The sequence below is a fragment of the Cotesia typhae genome, unplaced genomic scaffold (genome assembly GCF_013202065.1).
Source record: "Cotesia typhae breed Kobodo isofemale line unplaced genomic scaffold, CoteBio_Ctyphae contig_5, whole genome shotgun sequence".
In the NCBI taxonomy this organism is placed as follows: domain Eukaryota; kingdom Metazoa; phylum Arthropoda; class Insecta; order Hymenoptera; family Braconidae; genus Cotesia; species Cotesia typhae.
Window position 1 is genome coordinate 12,935,708 of NW_027423757.1, and position 22,862 is coordinate 12,958,569.

General features: G+C 32.4%; 1 protein-coding gene across 1 annotated transcript; it reads right to left on the reverse strand.

Annotated features, from left to right (window-relative positions):
• Positions 1 to 18,183: 18,183 nt before the first annotated feature.
• LOC141530654 (uncharacterized) lies at positions 18,184 to 21,157 on the reverse strand. Its single transcript, XM_074247886.1, has 3 exons — positions 20,036 to 21,157; positions 18,783 to 18,999; positions 18,184 to 18,695 (listed from the first exon to the last, which is right to left on the reverse strand). The coding sequence occupies exons 1-3, from the start codon at positions 20,670 to 20,672 to the stop codon at positions 18,335 to 18,337; spliced, it is 1,215 nt and encodes a 404-aa protein (XP_074103987.1). The 5' UTR covers positions 20,673 to 21,157; the 3' UTR covers positions 18,184 to 18,334.
• Positions 21,158 to 22,862: the final 1,705 nt, after the last annotated feature.

Genomic DNA, 22,862 nt, shown 5'->3' on the forward strand with positions numbered 1-22,862 from the left:
GCTGCGATTTTTTGTTCATAGTGCCCAGAAGCTTCAAATTCTGTGTTTTCGCAAAAATCACCATTATGAGCAATTTTGTGATTTTTATTCATTTTTCCATTGAAAAAAATTTTTTTCAAAATTCTTTATTTTTTCGATCAAAGAGATTGATTTTTCAAGAAATTTGAAAAAAAAATTTCAATTTTTTCGAAAATTTTTTCGAAATTTTCTCAATTTTTTCGACTGTTGTTTTACCGCCGGCATTAGCGTTACCCAAAGCGTACCACGTGGAGGTTGCTCGGTCGGATTTACGCTTCTCACACACACACACACGCGCGCGCGCGCGTGTGTGTGTGTGTGTGTGTCTTTGTCTGCGTGTTTGTCTGTTTGCAGCTGCCGAATGACCTCTGTACGCACGGCAGTAACTGCTCAGTACCGTGTATTGCCACCTCTGTTCCGAATCACAGCTCGTAAACGCTCTTGCATGTTGATGCATCGTCGAATATCACGTTGCGAAATTCCTTGCCAACAACGTAACAACGTTTGAGTCAACTGATGAAGATTGTGCAGTTGCGGATAGTCTCGCCGCAATCGACGCCCAAGCATGTCCCAAACATGCTCATTTGGGTTCAAATCAGGACTCATCGCTGGATGATTAAGCGTTGTTACGTTGTTGGCGCGGAGAAAAGTTCGCGTACGAACTGCAGTGTGAGGACGAGCATTATCCTGCATCAAAATGAACCGTCTTGCCCCCATGCGTGTGCGCATAGGCAGGACGTGTGGCTCCAGAATTTCGTCGACGTACCTATCGGCAGTCAACGTCCCACGAACGATGACCAACGGGGTTCTGGTATTGAAGGACACGCCTGCCCACACCATGACTGATCCACCATTGAAAGCTGTAACTGGTCTCGTAAAACCATCCCGATCTCGTTCTCCACGACGGCGCCAAACGAGAGATCGTCTATCGCTGCCATGAAGACAAAATCGAGATTCGTCAGTCCATAATACACTGGTCCACTGTCTACGACCCCAATGGTGATGATCATGAGCATAGGCCAATCGGGCTCGGCGATGTCGTGGAGTGAGCATAGGCACGCGATTTGCGCGTCTATCGCGTAGTCCTTGCTCTCGAAAGCGATTTCGAACCGTCGATGCCGATATGTGTTGTTGGGGAGGACGTTGTCGACGATTGCGAAATTGAAGAGCGATCGTGTGGGCATGCGCAGTAGGGTTTCGACGAGCATCTCGAATGATAGCTCGATCATCACGCTCGGTAGTGATTCGTAGTCTACCTTGACCCGGACGACGATCGTAACTTTGAGTCGCGTTAAATCGGGCATAGGCCCGACTGATAACGGACTGGCTCACTCCCATAGAAGCTGCTACTTCCACCTGACTGTAGCCCTCTTGAAGGAGGGTAACAATGCGAGCCACATCTGTGGCAGCTAAATGTCGACGAGGCATATCAAAAGGTGCTTATCAAAGAAAAGCTTACATAAAATTCACGTAAGGAATTTAGGCTAAAAAGAAAACGTAAAATTCAAGTTTTGTGTGAGGAAAAGCCGAACTCCGCGGGGGTATATCAATTTGTTTTTATTGAATTTTTAAAATGAGATTTAAAACTAAGGCAGTTGTAGCGGACAGAAAAAATTGAGTTAATTTTTTTGACAATAGTGAAGCATTCTGAAGACGATAAAAAAAAAAAAAAAAAATTTTTGATAAAAAAATTTTCGAAAAAATTGAAAATTTTTTTTTTTTTTTTTCAAATTTCTTGAAAAATCAATCTCTTTGATCGAAAAAGAAAGAATATTGAAAAAAATTTTTTTCAATGGAAAAATGAATAAAAATCACAAAATTGCTCATAATGGTGATTTTTGCGAAAACACAGAATTTGAAGCTTCTGGGCACTATGAACAAAAAATCGCAGCGCTTTGAATTTCTTAGGGATTTTAGGGGACACTTTGAAGTTAAAAATTACCAACGATATCCTTCGTTCATCCATTTTATCCAAAGTTATACCAAGTTATCCAAATATCCTTAATTATGCGAATTTTTGTCTTTTTTCAGTCCGAGTTTTCAATTCAAAAAAATTTTTTCTTCAAAAGCGGTTTACGTTTTCTTATAGAGAATATTGTATAGTTTTCAAAACCCTCCTTCGATTTCCTATACGGTCATTATTTCCAGAGTTATTGATTTCCAAAGTAAAAAAAAACCTTTTTGCTTTGATTGATGATAACTCCGCGGCAAATTATCGTACAGGCTTTTTGATTACGTCAAATTAAAGGGTATTAAATTTACTAAAAGTGCTTTTAAACGAAACAATCGAAAAAATTTTTTTGAAGCCCGTAGAACTTTTTTTAAGACGAAATAAAATTTCGAAAAATTTTTTTTCAGTAGTTTTCTTACGATTTCTCCAGACCTGACGATGACAAAAAATTTTCATGGTCATATCTAAAAACTAGACACTTGGAGCTACAATTTGCTTTTTTTTTTTTTTCTGTGCGATCATTTTCCTCGGAGTTACAGCTCGCTGAATATCACCAAAAAATTTGGAATTTTTTTTATATCCCTTAATTTTTGTGACTAGTGTATATATATATATATATATATAAACATTACATTATATCTAATAATCAATATTATCATTTTTCTGTTCGAGTTATATGTATATAATGTATAATACGCATGCTTAAGTAATTTAGAGTAATTTACCTGTTGACTTGTTGGATACCTTGATGGATAATATAAAAGGTGTGTGTATCAATGTTTTCACTTATACATCTACTTACGTATACTTTAATGCTTTGATCCTTTGATCGTTTGCGATTTCCGATGCTGGTGTTGACCGCGTATCATCAGTTAAGTAATAAGCTAACGATATTATCGATATTTATCATTAATATTATTATAACTTTCTACATAATAATTGTAAATACATTAAGTGTATACGGATGCAAAATTATTTTCATTATTAGATATTTTATTAATTATTTTTTTGCTGGTATAATTTGAAAAATAATCTCGAGGTTGGAGATGTAAGAGAGGTGAAAGAGGTCAACAGGTTAAAACACTACTACCGTAATATTACTCTGAGTAAACTATCTGCAATCCGCAAATTAATGTCTGATTTAAGTAATGCTGTATCCCTTTTTTTCAAATAATTAGATTAATGTGTTGTATTTATTAATAAAATAAAATAAGAGTAAGAAGTAAGAAGAGACCGAATGAAGAATAAAGAAAGAGAATTGGGAATAACTGGATGGAATGAGAATGAAAATGAGGATTATTGTACAAAATTACACTTAAACAGTTAACGCACGATATATGCAAGCCGGTAGACACGCGGTATACGATTTTACACGTAAAAGTTAAAATAAGTAAACTAAACAGGGAAACAGGGTCTTTTTATCTTAAATCGTCGGCGTTCTTATTCTCTTGATTCTTGGTTGTTGTTTCTTTTTCGCGTTAGCGCAAATGGGACAGCTGATGGGCTAATGGGTGATGGGTCTGTGTCCCTCCGGGCGATCGTCCTCAAGTATCCTGCTCATGTAGACCAATCAACGTTTGCGGCCGCCCAACCGCTTTATTCATCCGTTCATCAGTTTGCCCAACAGTCATACATCCGTGGCCTAATGACACCTACAGGCTAAAAAAACCCATGATATTCGACAACCAGGTCGCTAACGAACTCGCGATCTAAAATCTCCACAGGCGATCCATTTCATCTTTGCAAAATACCCTCTTATACTCCCTTTTATCCTTCCATCATTCTATATATATATATATATCTTGATCATCTCTTTATCTTTTTATCGTGTAATTTACCTACTGCTACCATCTTTTTTTTTTTTTTTTTTTTTTTTTTTTTTTATTATAATCGACATTCTTTTAAAATTAAATACTTATGTACCACGTCAATAAATAGTCCTCAGTTATTTTATAAGGCGCGTCTTATTATTTAAGTGATAGCTCGCGCGCGCGAAAACATATACTACCTACACATATATAAATGAGTTTTGTTGGTATGTGTTTCAATATAAGAATATATATGTGGATGAGAATGAGAGTCGTCGTCGCGGCAATAATGAATCGTGGAAGGCGGGACCCGCTCATTTCGCATTTTCAAATTGGTATGCGTGCCACGTCTGCCTGTCGTGTATACCTAGCGCGATCACATCAAATAACGTCACACTCCACACTAACTGATCCCAACACACACTGCAATGCGGAATACCTCTATACAATTTTAATGTAAATAAGTTGTAGTGTAAATAAGTGCATGTATAACGAAAGAATGAGAAAAAGAGAGAGAAAGAGAGCTTAAGATATGTGATAGAAGCAAAGCCGCGCATAGGTTAATGGCGATGAGCCCCAACTCGTATAGGTCCAAGACGGGCCAGCGGCTTGGCTCCTGATTACAGACCTCGACCATCAGAGATATATCCTCTCTATACTATATACTATAATACTCTTGTTCTCAATCGCTCTCACCTCACGATTCTATATATCCTTTCCTTGTATATATATATATGTATATCAACTTTTATCCTGGTTTGGTTGGTAATGCCTCCTCGACAACATTTGTACTCTATATCTCTATACATCAGATACTTTTGATACATCTGTTGTTTTTATGTTATAATAATTAGAAAAAATTTGTTGCTCAAATTAATAAATTATTATAAGTATGTGTAAAAAGTCTAATAATAAAGATTTTTATTTTATTTATTATTTATTATTTTTCTGAACGAGAAAAATCTCATCTACGGTGGTCTGCCGCGTCAATTGCAGGCGTGGTAGCAGCACCCGATTGAACAGAGTCGAAAATTTTTTTATTTTATTTCTATCGACTTTGTCGGTTCCTTTCTTCAACACTATACTACCTAAAATACCCATAATTGCTTACCGCCATTAGCCCAAATTGACTCCTCACCTTATACACCTTATATACCCAATATACAATAATAATAACAACAATTGTGTGTACCATCATCATCATCATCGTCAAAATAACAATACAACAATACACCAACTTGTCTCTTATGTGTATTATATTCAAGGATGGTGAGGAATTCAGTGCATATCTTATTTCGTTGTAATATACTTATTGGTTAATGTTCGTGTTTTATACGTCAATTATATAGCTTCTTTTGATCTAGCAGGGTTTTAAAATAAAAAAAACGTTGAGAAAGACATTGAGCAAATTTGTGCTGTTTAGATGATGTTGCAGCACGCGGCTGTATCCCTAATATACCTAATATATAGATATTATAGTGGGGTTGTGTGTGCAGTAGCATGTAACCCGTATAGCAAGTATAGCAAGTCGGCGCGCTGACCAGATTAGAGACCACGAGATAATTAACTAGCACCCTATACTACTCGAATAATAACGCTCACACTATTAATATATATGTTGAATTTTATATTTTATATTTTATTGTACTGTCAGTGTATATATGTGTGATATTAAATTTAAAATAACAAAAACAGTATATCTACCAATGTTAAAAGTGACTGTATATGCATATATAATTTTATGATGGTGTGTGTTTCTGCAAAAGCGCATGCAGGATACTTAGAAAGAATGAAAGAGTAAGGAGAATTATAACGCTATGGGATGGCAAGCAAAGAGCAGAATAAAGTAAGAGAGTAAGAGAGTGAGAGAGTGAGAGAGTTTACTCGCGGAAGGTGTGATTCAACGTGTTGGACTGGTCGCTCTTTAGCCGCACACCAAAAAGCGAGACCGCGTAAACGACAAATAACTCAAGCTAACCAAGATGAAGCGAGACCGAGATAAAAAGCATTTATATGGGTAGGAGGAGAGGGTAAGAAACAGTGGGATAGGTGGGAGAAGATCAAACGAGCCGACAACCCACGGGGTGGTCTTTCTACTCGCGTTCCTTCTTCTTCTTCTTCATCTTTCTTCATCTCTTTCTTATTCTTGGCGCGGTTATTGCCAAGCTGCTGTACCTACCCGCGGTATACACTCATCGACCAGCGAGCCAGCGAGCACTCTAGACCTCTGATGCTCCTCAATACACTCCCAGCTCATCTGCGCGCGTAATGTGCATATCTTTATATACATGCATATTTTTCAAAATAAATTTATAATATACACGCACCATCATCATCATCATCATCATCATCATTATCAGTAACAACAAAGTTGCTGATTATTTTCAAAACTATTATTATATTATATAGTTAATCGGTTGACATTATTAGTTTGCGCAATATTACAATAATCATTTATTTATATAAATATAATATTGAGAGTTTATAGTGAATGCGGTAGATAGCGGATAGCGGATTTAGAGTGTCGGCAATGTGTGGTGAACGTGGGGTGACGACGTGATTTTAATAAATTCCCAGCAAATCATGCGAGGTCACGGGGGATGATTTTAGTTGCAAATCGCGAAGCGCCGCAAGACCCGACAAAGGCCTCAAAAGAAACCGCTTGAAACGACGCGGCGCGTCGCGTCCTTCGCCCTCGGGCCGTCCTTACCATCTCTCTCAACTTATTTTATATCCCACAATACCTTCAACTTCAACTCCATCTCCATCTCAACTCCCTCTTTCCCGTTCAAGTTATTCCTCTTATCCTATCTCTCTCTCTCTCTCTCTCTCTCTCTCTCTCTCTCTCGCTCTTATTTCTTGATTTTTATTTTGATATCTTCGTCTTTATTATATTTCATCTATACATCTTTAGATGATCCTGATATCCATCAGTCGATCAGTTTTCCATACTCGAAATTAAAATAAAATTATCATCCTCTATACTGCAATGTCAGTGATACAAACATTATATAAATTGATTTTGGATTAGATGATGTGTTGTTGGTGTCTACTTTTCTCATCTTAAAAGCATGATTATGTTATTTTATATATATATATATATATATATATATATATATATATATATATATATATATATATATATATATATTTTCTGGTGGACCAGGACATTACTCTCAGCATCTACAGCTCAATTTGCCGACACCTTGCTAAGTATAGGTTGGGTGGGTGGTCTTACTCTTGCTCTTGAGTCTTGAGAAGATTAACAGCATATATATATATATATATATATATATATATATATATATATATATATATATATATATATATATATATATATATATGTTTGAAAAAATAAAATTGACTTTTTTTAATCGCGATACACATAATAAATAAATAAATATAATATTATATACTTAATCACTTAAAAAACTATGATATACAATTACTCTACAGCAGATAGATAATCTGATAAATTATTTATTATCCTCTTATATTATATTTTTAAAAAATATATGTACATGTAGTTTGTAAACACACTTGTATCGGGGGTGTGCGTTTATATATTTAGATCGAGAAACGAAACAGTACTCTGGTGTGTGCGACACGATTGTTCGTGACACGATACCGGCGCCGGGGGTTGGCCAACTCAACCGCGATGACGACGACAAGACGATGAGGGACCCACCGCTCCCGCGAGTACGCGAGTAGTAAACTAAGAAAAAGTTAGACGGGGGTGAGGCTTACTCTACCAACTACAATATATTATAAATATTCAGTACCGAGCATATGTTTTCTATTCAACACAGCCATTTATTTTAAATTTTCTTTTCTAATATACAATTTAAAGTTTACACGGTGATATTGTTTTAACTAGTCAAAAATTTTAATATATATTCTGTCCAAGACTATTTTTAATTAAAGTTTTTAAATAGTCACACATACTTGCGAGAAATAAAAAAGAATAGACTTGAATGTTGGCCATCTAGTGGCACAAATACGTAATACGTATTATTCTTGTAAACGTAAAACTTAAACTTTTTTAAGTGTGTACTATAAAGTATAGCACACAGTAATGGGTGTTAATAGATAGAATGTATATATTTATTATGGAACTGATGAGTGTGTGTGAGAATGAAAATAAGGGAGACGTCGACGACTCGTTAATCAAATTCCGCTTAAAGCGGGACAGAGTACTGCCTCTTGCGCGATAATATAATAGTGTATAGTTAATTAATTCGTGCGTTTTTATCCCTTCTCTCTCTATTGTATACATCAGGTATATTTTTTTTATATATATATATATATATATATATATATATATATATATATATATATATATATATATATATATATATATATATATATATATATAGGAGCCCGTTATCTGTGCTTATAGCTGAGAGCTCAGAGAATCAAAGAGTGAGAATGAATAAGAGTAAGAATAAGAGTGAAGAGAGTGGAGCTGAATCCCTTCTCTTTTGACCATCATATTTCTCGGTTTTAATCGATACACGAGTGGCTATATTTTCGGTGCACAACTTCAAGCTGCGGCCCTGTGTGACTCGTGTAATTGGCTCCCAACTGGACTTCAAAGGGCGCCGCTTGCCTTCATCCAAGCCGCCATACACCAAAGAGTAAGATAAAAGAACCAACTTAAAGAGGAATCTACATGGGTAAAACAAGGATACGGTTGCTCTTCTGAAAATTGTACGCGCCATGCGCGGTCTTGATGGTGGGAATAACAAAAAGAGAAAGAAAGATGTCTATAATAACTTGAAAGAGTTGCCTGAAACGAGCAGAGGCCAGAGATGAAGAGAGCAATGAGGAGTATCTCAACCCCAAGAGCAAACAGGATGAAACTATCCTCGATTTAACGTTATAGACTGAACGACTCAAGACTAAAGAAAAATAATGCTCTCTGCTCTTATATCGGTATCTTTACTGGTGGTATCTTTCCTTTTCTTCATGGTATATCACACTATACTGTACTATATATTATACTAGAAGTACAGACACGGGGAATAGAACCACAAGACTATACAATATTATTATTGCAAAAGAGATACAAGAACAGTACTCGCGCGTGCGCATATAATCACTATATAACAAAGACAGTGTCACTTTTAGTGTGACAAGGAAAACATAATACACCAGACACTCTGGATGATTTTTCTCCAATAAACAGAGATACAACTTGCCTTAAGGTCGTTATCAAGAAAAGGAACCACTGTGTGCCAACGATTACATTTACTGACGACGGGAAAGGGAGAGGAAACGATAAAAAAAAGACCAAAAATAAAAAGGATACATTATTATTATTATCATCATTACACACACACACACACACACAGACACACACACACACACACACACACACACACACACACACACACACACACACACACACACACACACACACACACGCACGCACTTAGAGACATGACAGGCTTGGTGTGAACAAGACAGACAAGTTTGGTTACCGATGTTCCAACCGATGTTCGGATAACGTATTATACGTGTTCCCTGTCTCATTTAGCGTATGAATTGCTTCTATAAGGTATTTAATCGTTTTGACAGTCTTGTCTATGATCATCAGACTATCAAACATCACAAAACTTTTATCTGATCCTTTATTTATCTTTTAATGGTAAATTATAATAATATTACGTGAAAAATTAAACATATTGAATAATAATATTGTATTATAAAATTTTTATGAAATGTTAATATTGTGTCGTCACCATCAGACTAACTAACTAACTCCCTTTCATATTATACATTCGTCATTCTGTTCTTGTTGTCGTCTGTAGGTCTCGATACGCTCGACAAAGCGTCGCAAAACTGCTCGGTTCTGCAGTTCACAGGCCGCCATCGTTCAGACAAACTTATAATAACTGTACAACTGCATGATATCTGCTTTTCTTCTTTTTTTTTTTCACTTTAATAATTGTTTGTTTAATTATAAAAAAATTTCATGTTGGGAATTATAATTAGAGTTGTTATTATTGTAACAAATATATGGTGACAGATAAAAATTTATATTTATAGAGATTGACATATTGCTATGTAACACCACGCGGTAGAATTTCAAATAGATCTGTCTCAATTAGTTTAGAATGTGAAAAAAAGGTTCGATAGATCAAGGTAGCACCTCAGTAGCTCGTCAAAGATGTATCCGGTCACTTTTTTTTCTTAAATTCTTCACGTTTCTTTTTTTTTCTTCTTCCACTTGTCTAATATTGTGAGACTGTCTCATTTATGTTTTATCTTCTCTTCGTCTTATTCACATCGTTCCATCAGCAAAAAAAGCAGAACCTCTCGAGAAATAGTATACATAATAAAAAAAAAAAAAAAAAAAAAATGGGAGTAGAACGGTATTAAAGCTTAAGGCATTAAGAATGTTACCTGTTTAATGGATAGGATTAAAAAAAATAGCTTTTATTACGAATTTTTAAAAATATATATACTGCAATATATTAAGCATCTATCACTGGTATAATAGAGCAACATAGTTTCCTTATAATAAATAAGTGATGTATTTATATATTATATAGTATAATACGATGATAATGATCTTGTGATTTTAATACCAAGGTATTTTCAGTATCAACATATAATATTTTATTTAAATAATAAGACAAATTTAAAATACTTATTATAAACGTATAAAAGCGTTGAGAGGTATGTTAAATACTAAATAATAAAAAAAAATAAAAAATAACCAAAATAAGCTATAGATGATAAATGTATAAAAGTTCTAACTTAATGTAATTATGTATAGGATTTTACCGGTTTGTAATAAAAAAATAAAGGTTTACTCGCGGTAAATATACTTTCTAATGCGTTTTGATTATTATATTATTATATTATTATATTATTATATTGTGTGCATTAAATGAGGATAAAACAAGTTACTGTCTTTTAGCTCTTAAAATACTATAAGGGAAAGCTTTTTATTTTATTACTATATCATCGTATAATATACGCACCCTCATTTAAGACATCACTATAGTCATCATCACAACATGTTTTTACTCTCGCGGTAGTTTTACCAACGTCGGCATCTTTTAGCTTATTCATTATCCATTTTTCTGGTTTTGTTACTCTTATATATTTTATACAGATATATACACACACAGATATCACCCAAGACAACGTTTATATCCATCAACAACTCTTTTCTAATATAAAAAATATCACATCGATACTGTGGTAATGATGATCCGATGATCAGACGACAGCAAAGACCCTAAAAAATGTAATTTTATCACTACTCATCAATGATTAAGATGAGTGTATGTGTGCGTGAGATTATATGTTTTTTTTTTTTCTTCCTATTCATATTACGGTTGAGTGGGCCTAAGAGCTGCGTCACTCGAGGTGCTTCAAAAGTATAGGCTATAGCCTCTGGTTGGTGTATTTAGCCAAAGCGGAAATTCGGAAGCGGATGATTTCACACCGGCAGCCAACATCATTATCCTCTTTTACTGTAAGCGTTTTTCTAAGAAAAAAAAAATAATTGATCAGTAGAAAAGAAAATTGAATCAACGTAGACAATTCTCGTTGGTTGTTCTAAAAAAGAACTAATTGAAGAAAATAATATTAATGGGTGATGAGCGATAAGATAATATATAATTGCGAAAAATACTGCGGTATTATGTGACTACTTGTTCTTGTGTTTAAGCAAACTTGTTGAACCAAGAGAACCCCGAAAGATTATCGTGATCGTAAAACTTTAAGACGCGTAAATATACCTTGAACATACTATCAAGATTATGTATGTTAACACTCATCTACACATAGATATATATATATATATATATATATATATATATATATATATATATATATATATATATATATATATATAACAGAGAGTTTTAGAAAAAAGGCCCGCCGTGTACCGCGAGTATAGAGCGACGATGAGAGGAGCCTGCAGACCATTACTTAAATCTGTTGATGAGGTTGAGCTTATAATGGAATAACGACCCTGATGCGAAATCCCGGGGAGTAGTTATCTATAGACCAAATTCACGTCTCCATTGTACGATCAACCGCTATTAATTATATATAAAATCGAGGAAGTGACAACTAACAGATGTGAGTTGCAATTTTTTTTTTTTTTTTTTTTATCTTTATCATCATTATTTAATTCCTTAAAACAGTCTTTTATGATGAACTTATTGAGGCACCATGTCGGCTACCTTTTATCTTTATTTCTTCTTCATTACATATGTAACATATACCTCAATTTTTTAATTTTTAATTTACTTAAGAATTAATTAATTCGTGAATTTTGCTGAGTTTGATTTTTTGGAATAAAACCTTCGTAAAATTATTCTTACATACAAATATATATTTTTAAAAGCTAACATAAGTCAAGTGCAGGGTTAGATGGCGCCCAACACTTGGATATCTGATACACTAAAATAATATAATTATTTTTGATATATGTTTTGGCCTCTGTGCTATCCAATTACTATGTCCATAAATACATATAATATAATACGTACGGACAATGTTTCTGTTCGCCTAGGTGAGTAGCACTTATGTAAAGCTCTTTTGTCTACACAATATTATCCACTATCTACTATCAAGGTTTCTCGTTCAGTTGATGTGTATATTATTGATTATTGTCGACCATTATATACATATACGCAAATAAATTAAAGCCCTTTATATTTTATATTTTTCCCGTTTAATATGAAATATATACAACTTTATTATACATCCAATGAAGAGAAGAAAAAATATAATAAGTCAATTATTATTGTCTATTATGGAGAGTAGATAAATTTGAGTAAGTTTTATTATTATTGAAACCGGTAGATTAGCAAAAATAGTCTGAGTTGATGTCTGTAGAATAAGAATTAAGAAGTTGTTGATGGACAAGATTATCTGGTTTTCTGACGAACTGACGAACTTACGGACTGAGACTAGTTTGGTGTGTACCTGGGATGTATACACGTAGAAAATCTCAATCATCGACGGCCGGTTTCTTTTGTATTAGCTGGTTCTAAACGCGAGCAATGATTGGTCGAGGGGCGCGTTCAAAGAGAGCCGCCATGACTCGCCGTTCTGTCGTCTTTTGTTTGTGAAACAATGGCGAGCGTTTGTGTATAAGTGTATATGTTGTACCAAGTCTTTACTTAACGCACGCAGCTTTACTCCTCAATGACAAAGTTCAGGCTATTTAACCTATTAGGAAAATTAACGTCTTGATACTTTTTACTATATTGTTTTTTATTTTTTTTATCTTTAAAAGGTGCAAAGTTTCTCCTTCCAAGTCAGAGTCAGAGCATACCAGACAAGTTACTACTTTTTAAGGATCATTTAAGCTATCCGATTATCTACTATCTCACTGTCACGTCTATATAATACCAGAGTGCTGACTGATATTTTTTTTTTCTTTTCTTTTGACACCGAACGGCTCAAAAAAAGTCAAATCACTTTCAAAGATCTGTACCTGTTCAAGCCAATTAAATAATTACTTTGGTGAGAATTTTAAGCTATAATTTTCTCACCAGGATAATTACATCTTATATATTAATCTTAGTGGTAAATTTTTGCACTCTGCTTCTTATATATTTCTCAATTCATATATTATTATTACATCCTTTTCCTTGTCATCATTATATTAGATATTTTTTTATGTATTTCAACAATAATACCCTTTTTTTTGTTTTTCTTTTTTTTTTCTTTTTTTTTCTTTTTTTTTCTGTATCATTGTCATATTTTTCTTTAAGTGTACATTACAGTCACTAATTTTTAGTATAAATATTGCAAATGATGTACAACTCGTTAAACCTTCATGTATGACAGTCGACAGTCGTTACTTGGTAATGATACATACTTATTACTCCCGGAACATGTCTGTTATTATTGCGTGCAGAAAAGATTGAAAAAGAGAAAAAAATTACTTCTACAACAACCACTTACCTGATTACTTATGGATAATTAGATAATTAGATAATAAAAATAATTTTATAAATTATTTTCTTACAACTTAAATTATTTATCATTTTATTTTTTAAAAATGCTAGTATTTATTACGACAAAAAAATATAGAAATTTTATTCCTGTAGCGATGGATAAGTTACTAACCACAGTATTATATTTATTGTATGATGATAGTGATATATTTAAGAGAGTAAAGTACGCTTTAGTTTTCTGCTGTATCGTCAGAGCTCTTGGTGGGTAAATTATCCACTGGTAGTTGCATTTCATCATTCTAGATAGTCGACACAAACGAAATAGTATTAAGATAATGTTTAGTATGTATCAACCATAGACAAAGAAAAAACACCCCTTGGAAACCCTTGGAAGAATATATTTGAAATTTAATATATCGATTGTTACTATTGCAGAAGAAAATTATTTGAAACAACTTGGTATTTTTTAACTTACATAACATTATAAAAATCATTTACATTTATATTAATTTATTTTATCTAAAAAGTATAAGATTTGATGAAGAAAATGGATACAATAAATAATAATTATTTATAATAAACATATCAACGATATTTGATTGTGAAAGATTGAAAATAAAGAAACAAAGTGAAAATTAATAGGAAATGTCAATTGAATAGCAATTATTAATACAGCAGCTGTCACTCTACCTTGAGTTAGTGAGTTAGTGTACTGGTTTAACAGTCAGTCATCTGTTTCTACGCGATAGTTTATTTTTCTAAAATGTCCGCTAAAACAAGGCAAGACGTTGCTATACAGGCCCTCTCTCATATATCCTGCACTAGTAATTTAAATATACTATTTATAGATAAAAACAACGTTTTAATGTTTTAAGAGAAATAATAATTGAATGTTGTGGCAAGTTAATAATTCATTCAAGAGACTATTTGTCATTATTATTATTATTATTATTATTATTATTATTATTATTATTATTATCATCTTTTACTATAAAACTCATACAACTATGTTATTACTTTAATGTATACTCTTGGTAAATTAAAGTTGGTTTTATAAATAAAAAATTTGATGGTAAAAAATTTTTATCTTTTTTTTTTTTAATGAGGGAAATACTATCATTAAAGTTTGTTTGGAAAGATATTTGAGGATTAACAACAGAAAGACAGAAAGCATTGGCCATAATCCAAGTGGTTTCCATCGTTCGCATTGCTCATTGTGTAACTTATTGGTTAAATACTCGGTTATACAGTTATACACTGGGAAGAAATAAGCGCCACTCAATATAAACATTACCATAAATAACACGTCTCTTGTTCTTTAGACTTTATTTTAATTATAAATATCGTTTATGAAGTATATAAAGTTCAATGTAATACATTGTATTATTTACACAAGTATTAGAATTTAATAACTACCAAGTCGATGACTTATTACAATTAAAATAAATATTATTAATTAAAAAAAAGTGTAATTTATTTTAGTTTCTCCGTCAATCGAACATTCAGTAGCTTCTATTCTCTGGCTTTACTATATTATATAGCGTAACAAACCTGAAGCACTGTTGATTGGGTTGGTCGTTTAACAATTTTCTTTGGCGCTGAATTTGCCGCGACAAAAATTGCTCAATTGCCTCTTTGAGACTCGCTCACACGAACCAGTAAGAAGCAATAAGAAAACGTTTTCTTTCAACCAATCGACCACAGATAATTTTATCAATTCCTGTCTCTTTTCTTTTTTCTATTTTATTTCCAATTTATATTTTTTTATTCCTTTGTTTTATTATCTTATATATTATACCTCTATAAAAATAATAATAATATTAAAAATCAAGTAAATTAACGAATATAACTTGTGTATTTTTTATTTTAGCTACTTTCAATAGAATACAGATGTAAATTGCATTACGAAACTACTTGTGAATTTATTCACAAGTCCTTTTAGGCATCCACTATGGTAAACTGCGCCGCTTTACCCGCTTTACCCGCTTTACCCGCTTTTGCCGTCTTGTCGCTTTTCTACTTTAAACTACCACCCAAGAAAATATAACTTATATACTCCTTTTGAACCCTCTTTCTTCTTCTCCACCTTCTCCTCCTCTCCGTGCCAATTCAATTGCTGGTTACATAAGTTTCAGATTTTCTTCCAAGTTATCCTCGTCTCGTATCGTGACCAAACTACGCATCCTTATGTATATTGTATATATGTATAGATAAATTGTTGTGAGGGTGACGAAAGATTTTCCTCTAATTTTTTTTTTTCTTTGCTTGAAATTACATATAATACAATTTATATTTTAAAAATGAAAAAAATTAATGGATAATAATAATAAATTAGTTAATTCACAGAAAAATAATTATTATATAAATAAAACACATGCACTAAATAATCGATTTAAATAAACATTAACATTAACATTATATATATATATATATATATATATATATATATATATATATATATATATATATATATATATATATATATATATATATATTAAATATATAACGATCTCCGGAATGATATATTGGACTTTTATTAGCATTTAACTTTTGAAAAGTAACTATCCTGGTGTATAGACAAGCGTAAAATTGACGTCGATTATACTTTCAAATATACAGCACACAGAACCCACGAATTGCGATGATTGTAAGAGAAATGGACGAACAGAGACGAACGGAGATATATCAAAAGGTTTTTTTATATTCCTCCCACCTTTAAATTACTCGTCAAAAATCCGATAATCACTCAACCGTTAAATTTCATAAATATATTTTCACTTTTATATTTTTTACAGTTATCAATTTATGAAAATTAAAATATTATCTTTTGGATATTATTTGCCGGGATGTTTTTAGTTTTAAAATTAAATTAATGGAATAAGTATATTGAGACGAATTCGTAGATTTATCTTTCGTTAAACGATTTCCTGAAAGGGTTGTAGGCTGTAGGCTGGATAATATGCTGTTCTCAGCTGTAATAGTAAGAGAGCTTTTAGCATTTCAAAAAGTGTAGAGAAGCAAGAGTGAGAAGAGTCTGGATAGGTGATGAGTTGATGAGGTGATGAGGATCTCACAGAGGGTGAGCTCTAGAGTTCCCGACGGACGCCCTGTTAGGAGTTAATGAAAATTAGCTTTAGTCGCTTGATTGAGCGTTAAATCGTTCCTTTCTTGTTTCGGTAGTTAGAATGAGTACAAGTCCAAAGCTATATCAATCTCATCACCCTACACAAAATCCCTCTTTTAATTTTACAATTCAGTCTAAGTTAACTGACAACGCACTATTTATTGTCAACTATATAATAATAATAATAATAATAATAATAATAATAATAATAATAATAATAATAATAATAATAATAATAATAATAATAATAATAATAAGACAACTGATGGCCAGCATTATTCAATCCAGTGATATTTAACAGATATATACTTGCTGTGAACTGTTTATAAATTAAGGTGTAAACATACTGCGATAATGAATTGCAATGGTCCATTATATATTATTATCTTATCTTCAGTTCTTATTTCTATCCTATTCTAATATTTTGTAACTATGGTATTTATCGAAAATATCGATTATACAGATAGAAAGAATATGAGATGGATTGATATAATAACTCTTTAAGATTTTATTAACGATATGATATATATTTAATATCGGATGAGTGTCAGATCGTAGTGGTTTTTATTCTGATATTATTTCCATGAGTGCAGAACCGAGGCTTGATGGTTGATGCTCGACAAGTAAGTCTCATCCAGTAGTCCCATCTTAACGTCTGAATAAACATATCCAATGTCTAACCAGGCCACCCAGTTCGACTATTAAAACACTTATAGGGAAAAAATTAAAGTTGTGTCGCAGCTCAGTTGTACACCCTTTTTTCGGGATGAGTTTAATAAAAAGAAAGGTCATGAGAGTTGTTAAATTTTATTTTATTATTACTTTTTACTTTAATTTCCATACAAAGCGGCATTTACTTTTTAAAGCGCTGAACTATTTTTTATTCATGTATATATTCTGTGTCAATCATTCAATTAAATTTATTTATTTTACGTTTTTTTTTTTTTTTTTCTTTACCCCATTAATGGTATAAAAATTATGAGGCTTTAGATTCTCAAGCTCTATACATATATATGTGTTTATTATATGTATATATATGTAAAGTATAAGCTCTCTTATTCTGTTTCAAGGGGTTGATGCAACCATATGATAATTTACAATGATATGATTACGCTTGAGTACATCCATCCGGACCCATCCTCTCTATGGTATATGGTACATGGTGTATGAATTTCTCGTACAATCAAACTCTAATAAAATTACACAGTACACGTGAATAACTGCTGAATTTAATATTAAATTTTACGACAATATTACAATAAAATAAATGATATTATTCATACATTTCACAACATATAATACTTTTATTGTTATTATTATTTATACATTTATTTACATATACTCTAATATACACAACTCTTAATCTAATATATTATAATATTTATAGTTATAATGTCCTAATATAAATACAGAATACAATTTGACAATTTAAGATAAATGTATAAGTTTATTTATTATTTTTAGTGACAATGCAAATATTTTTATTTATTTATTTAAATTATTTATCATTATTGTGAATAATTTTTGATAATTGAGTTTCACGGGGTAGTTGATGTTGAATCTCGGGTGGTAGATTCTGTTGCACCTGTAAATGGGGAGGAGTGCTGTGAAGCGAAGGACAGAGAAGAGGATGATAGGGTAAACAGTAGTAAGGGAAGGTGTTGAACGGTTTGTTTGATGGGTGAATTTGTGGCGGACATGAAATTTGACCGGGTAGTTGTAGATTAGATGTACGTAGGGAAGGTAATCCTCTCAATTGGTCATCTGGATGCACAAGTACTCTGACGGCTACTCGTCTTGCAGCATTTGAATTAACAATCGCGCCCAATTCTTGTTGCTGTCGTCTTTTAGTTTTATACCTTTTTTTTTTTTTTTAAATTTTATTATTAATAATAATTTAATAGAGATAATAATTACAATAAAAGTATTACAGTCTTATAGTATACCTTCGGTTTTGAAACCAAATTTTAACTTGAGTCTCTGTTAATTTGAGCCCACGTGCAAGATCAGCTCTCTCTGGTCCGGAGAGATATTTTTGCGCAGCGAATCGTCTCTCAAGCTCGTACACTTGAGCATGCGAAAATGCTGCTCTGCTTCGCTTTTTTCTGTTCTGAAGTAATTGCCGATGAGATTGATTATCATAAATATCATCCTCCATTTCATCTGTAATAAAATAAAAAAAAAGAAATATGTAGGGAGAATAAATAGATAATTATTATAAACAGGGATGGATGATGAGATGGGTTTAACGTTAAAGAGATGTGTTTGAAGTCTCCTTTTAAATCATATTTTAAATTTTAAATGATGTTAAGCTAAATGTACAAGCAACACACGTGCCAGTACTATGCCGCTGTGTTTACTTATTCATATAACTGGTTGGGTATACGCGGCAATTCCTCTTTAACTTTGCTTAACCAGAGTCAGATACCTCATCCAACTCTTCCAGCTCACCCAAATTGTTTAGTCTCAAATGCCATACACCTTATGATACATGGCTTTTTTAATAACTTTTTAATAGCTTAAACAACTTTTCAATAATTACAATCATTTACTCTATTAATAAATTATAATATTGTATATATCATAGTCTAGTCTATATTTACACTACTATTAGAGGAATGATTGGTTTTAACGTTGGATAAAAGTTAAACCGCTGTTACTTACATTTAATTATATAGTGACAAGAGTTGTATTGAGGGTTAAATGATGGATATATAAGTAGTTATTTACTACATAAAAGTGCTTGATACGTTTGTTCTGTAACTTGATACTATCTATTTTATCTTATATACTTTATATACTAAAGAGGATTATCATCAATATTAATTCTATTATTCTTTACGAATATTTATTTTGGGAGGAAAATTTTTTAGCTTGACATAATAAAAAGGATGACTAAACATGTATAATATATATATTTAAGAGGGAATTAAGTAGTTGTGCCGAAAAGGAAATAGAAAAAAAAAGAGATATTGAGGATCTGACGGCAAATGAACAAGTGTAAGAGATTTAGAGTAGTTCAAGCCACTTGTGACGTCTGCTTGGTCGAGTGGCACTTATGCTACTAAAATTACATTCAATTACGTTATCTACGTAGCTCGGGTTAACTTAAAAAACTATCGAGGATAATGTAAGAGTGCATCAGTTTATAATAATAATAAAAAAATCCTCTGATTCTCTTAAAATAATATTTACTAACCGAGATATTTAGTTTTACTCATATCCAAAGCTTCGTCCTGCTGACGATGATTAGACTCCCGTGAATCTTTAAATTTACGATAATTGCCAATATTACTGAGCTCGTCAAGACTTTGAAAGCTCGCTCTCGTTATCCCAGATAGGGGAAGATTATTGTAATTAGACAAGCTTGCTTGATTGACTAGATTTCTTCTTAAAATATTCAACTCACGAGTGACGTTTACTCTGTTGTCCGGGGATAATGTTTTTCCCAAAAAAGAGGCTCCACTGCTGCTGGACAATTGAGATTCTAGTTCAATTACTGATTCACCACCACCTCCATTATTATTATTATTATTATTATTATTATTATTATTATTATTATTATTATTATTATTATTATTATTATTATTATTATTATTATTATTATTATTATTATTATTATTATTATTATTATTATTACTATTATTGTTATTTGAATGGTGCTCCAAAGAATCACGTTCTCCATAAGATTCTTCAATAATTACAGGACGAATTTCTAGCTGTCCCACGTGGTGAGTTGAATTGCTATTGCTGAGAATATGTTCAATACTAAAGGGTGTTGGTTGAATAGATAATGCACTTTTGGGAGAGTCTATTCCATTTTTCTCGGTAGCCATTGCCCAGTTATTAAATACATTCGTTGACACTATAATAACAACATCAATAATAAAACTAAAACAATAATTATCACATTTATTTGATAAAATTTATCCTAAACACGGAGAAAAAATAATCACTTTTAGACATGATTTTTTAAACAATAATTATTGAAACACCGAGTCTGTCACTATTTAAAAAATTTCGTAAATGTTAATAAAGATGTTTAGGTAAAGTGTGGTTTACGTGGTTTGCGCGGTTTTGCGTGGCTCGTAGCGATAACTTAGTTTTTGGAATTAGTGTGACACTCAACTGTGCACTCGGCTTACTCCCACCAGAGAGCTGGCTCTTGAACTGGTGAAAAGAGTAAAAAAGTAATGAAGATGATGCTACTTCTCCCTCTATGACTTAAAATAATGAACCATTTGAAATAGATTTTAGGAGTGGATAAATTTATTTATTTTTTTTTTCCTTTTTCAGTCACACACAGTGTACTGAAGCCTTAACACACACGTTTAAAGGATCCAAGTAGTAATTGTAATGATAATATATTTTCTGGTGTATTATACTGAAAGTTATCGTGTAGGTGGAGTCTCATTGGTTATCTCGATTATCCGTTTTTGTCAGACACCTCGCGTAGCAGCTGTAGAATACTCTCTTTCACTTGTTTAATCCGCGGCCTCGCCCAGCGACCAATCCACGGATTTTCCTACACGCCGGTTTTTACCCCACAACCAATCCAGTTTTAGTAGTAGTAGGGTTGATGTCGATCAGGCGATCAGGCGCCACTCTCACCAGTTACCGTAATCCCACTCATCGTACCACCTACACACCCGGCGGACTATCGCCGCCACCACCACCACCGCTCTCACTTTTATTTTTTTTTTTTTTTTTTTTTTCAATAGATTCGCCAAGAGCTTTTTACCACAGACAAATTAATTTGTTATTCACTAGCCAATATTCTCTTTTAACTTTTCTAACAACGTTAAATCTTTTATTATTGGATCTAATTGTATACTACTTGATTGATAAAATTTTTAAAAGTCGTAAAGTTGGTGAAATAAATTTTAAATGAAAGCAAGTTTGTTTGAAGAAAAATCACGTTTCGTCTCTGTGAATTGCTAGTTAATTTAACGATTTAATATAAATGTATTTTATCACTGATATATATCTCAGCATAGTATAGGATATTTTATAGTTGTGGGCGCAAGCTCGCAACTACTTGGATCTAGTATAAAATAGTTGAAAATAATATCGAGATGGTATATAGGAATAGAAGGAAAAGGGGAGGGAGTGATGTCGACACAGGGTGTACTTTACATAACAATTGTCGCTAAAGACTCCCAGGATTGCATTGTCCGTCACGTGCAAGTTGTTGAGTCGTTGAGTTGTCAAGTTCCTATATGCTGAGTTAATTAAGTGTGAACCACAGAAGCGCGATAATATTATCACGCCTCACTTAATAGGATGATGCCCATTATATCAATAATACTACTTAATATTTACATTTATTTTTTATTTTTTATACTTTTCTTCAATACTTTTTTTTTTTACTCGGCATAAAAATAAAAATAAAAAAACTTAACTGGCTTGATAAAGTAACTTATAAGCAGACCATCATTGGATATTTTTTCCGATTCATTCAATCGATATCAAATTACAGGGTGAAGAATAAGAGTAAAAGGAGAATGATAGAGAAGAAAGGGGGTGGGAATGGGTGGTGTACCAGTACTAGTCTCCCCTAAGCTAAGTCTTTGACCCTCATCCCGTTCAATTGGTCCCAATTCTTAAAGACCTTAATTGGCGCGTAAAATTATACCTTATTTCTACTACCCCAACTTAAATAACTTAATGGTTTAGCAGTTTAGCAGTTTACCAGTTTAGCAGTTTATCAGTTTACCAGTTTACCAATTTAACAGTTTATCAGTTACAGAGACATAACTCCAGAATAAATTTTTTCCATCTATTTATTTTCATTATTAATTAATTAATATTTTCATCATACATATGTATAATTAATATTTCATTATTCCATTACACATTGGATGATGATGTTGTTTAAAGAAATAAATAATAAAAAAATAAAAAAAATAAATAAAGAAAAAAGGAGAGTAATAAAAAACAAGGAGACCGGATGACTGGTAACTGTTTGTTAGTCTTAGGTTTTAAAGTCCGCACGTCTGTCAGTTCAGAGATGTAATATTAGTGCT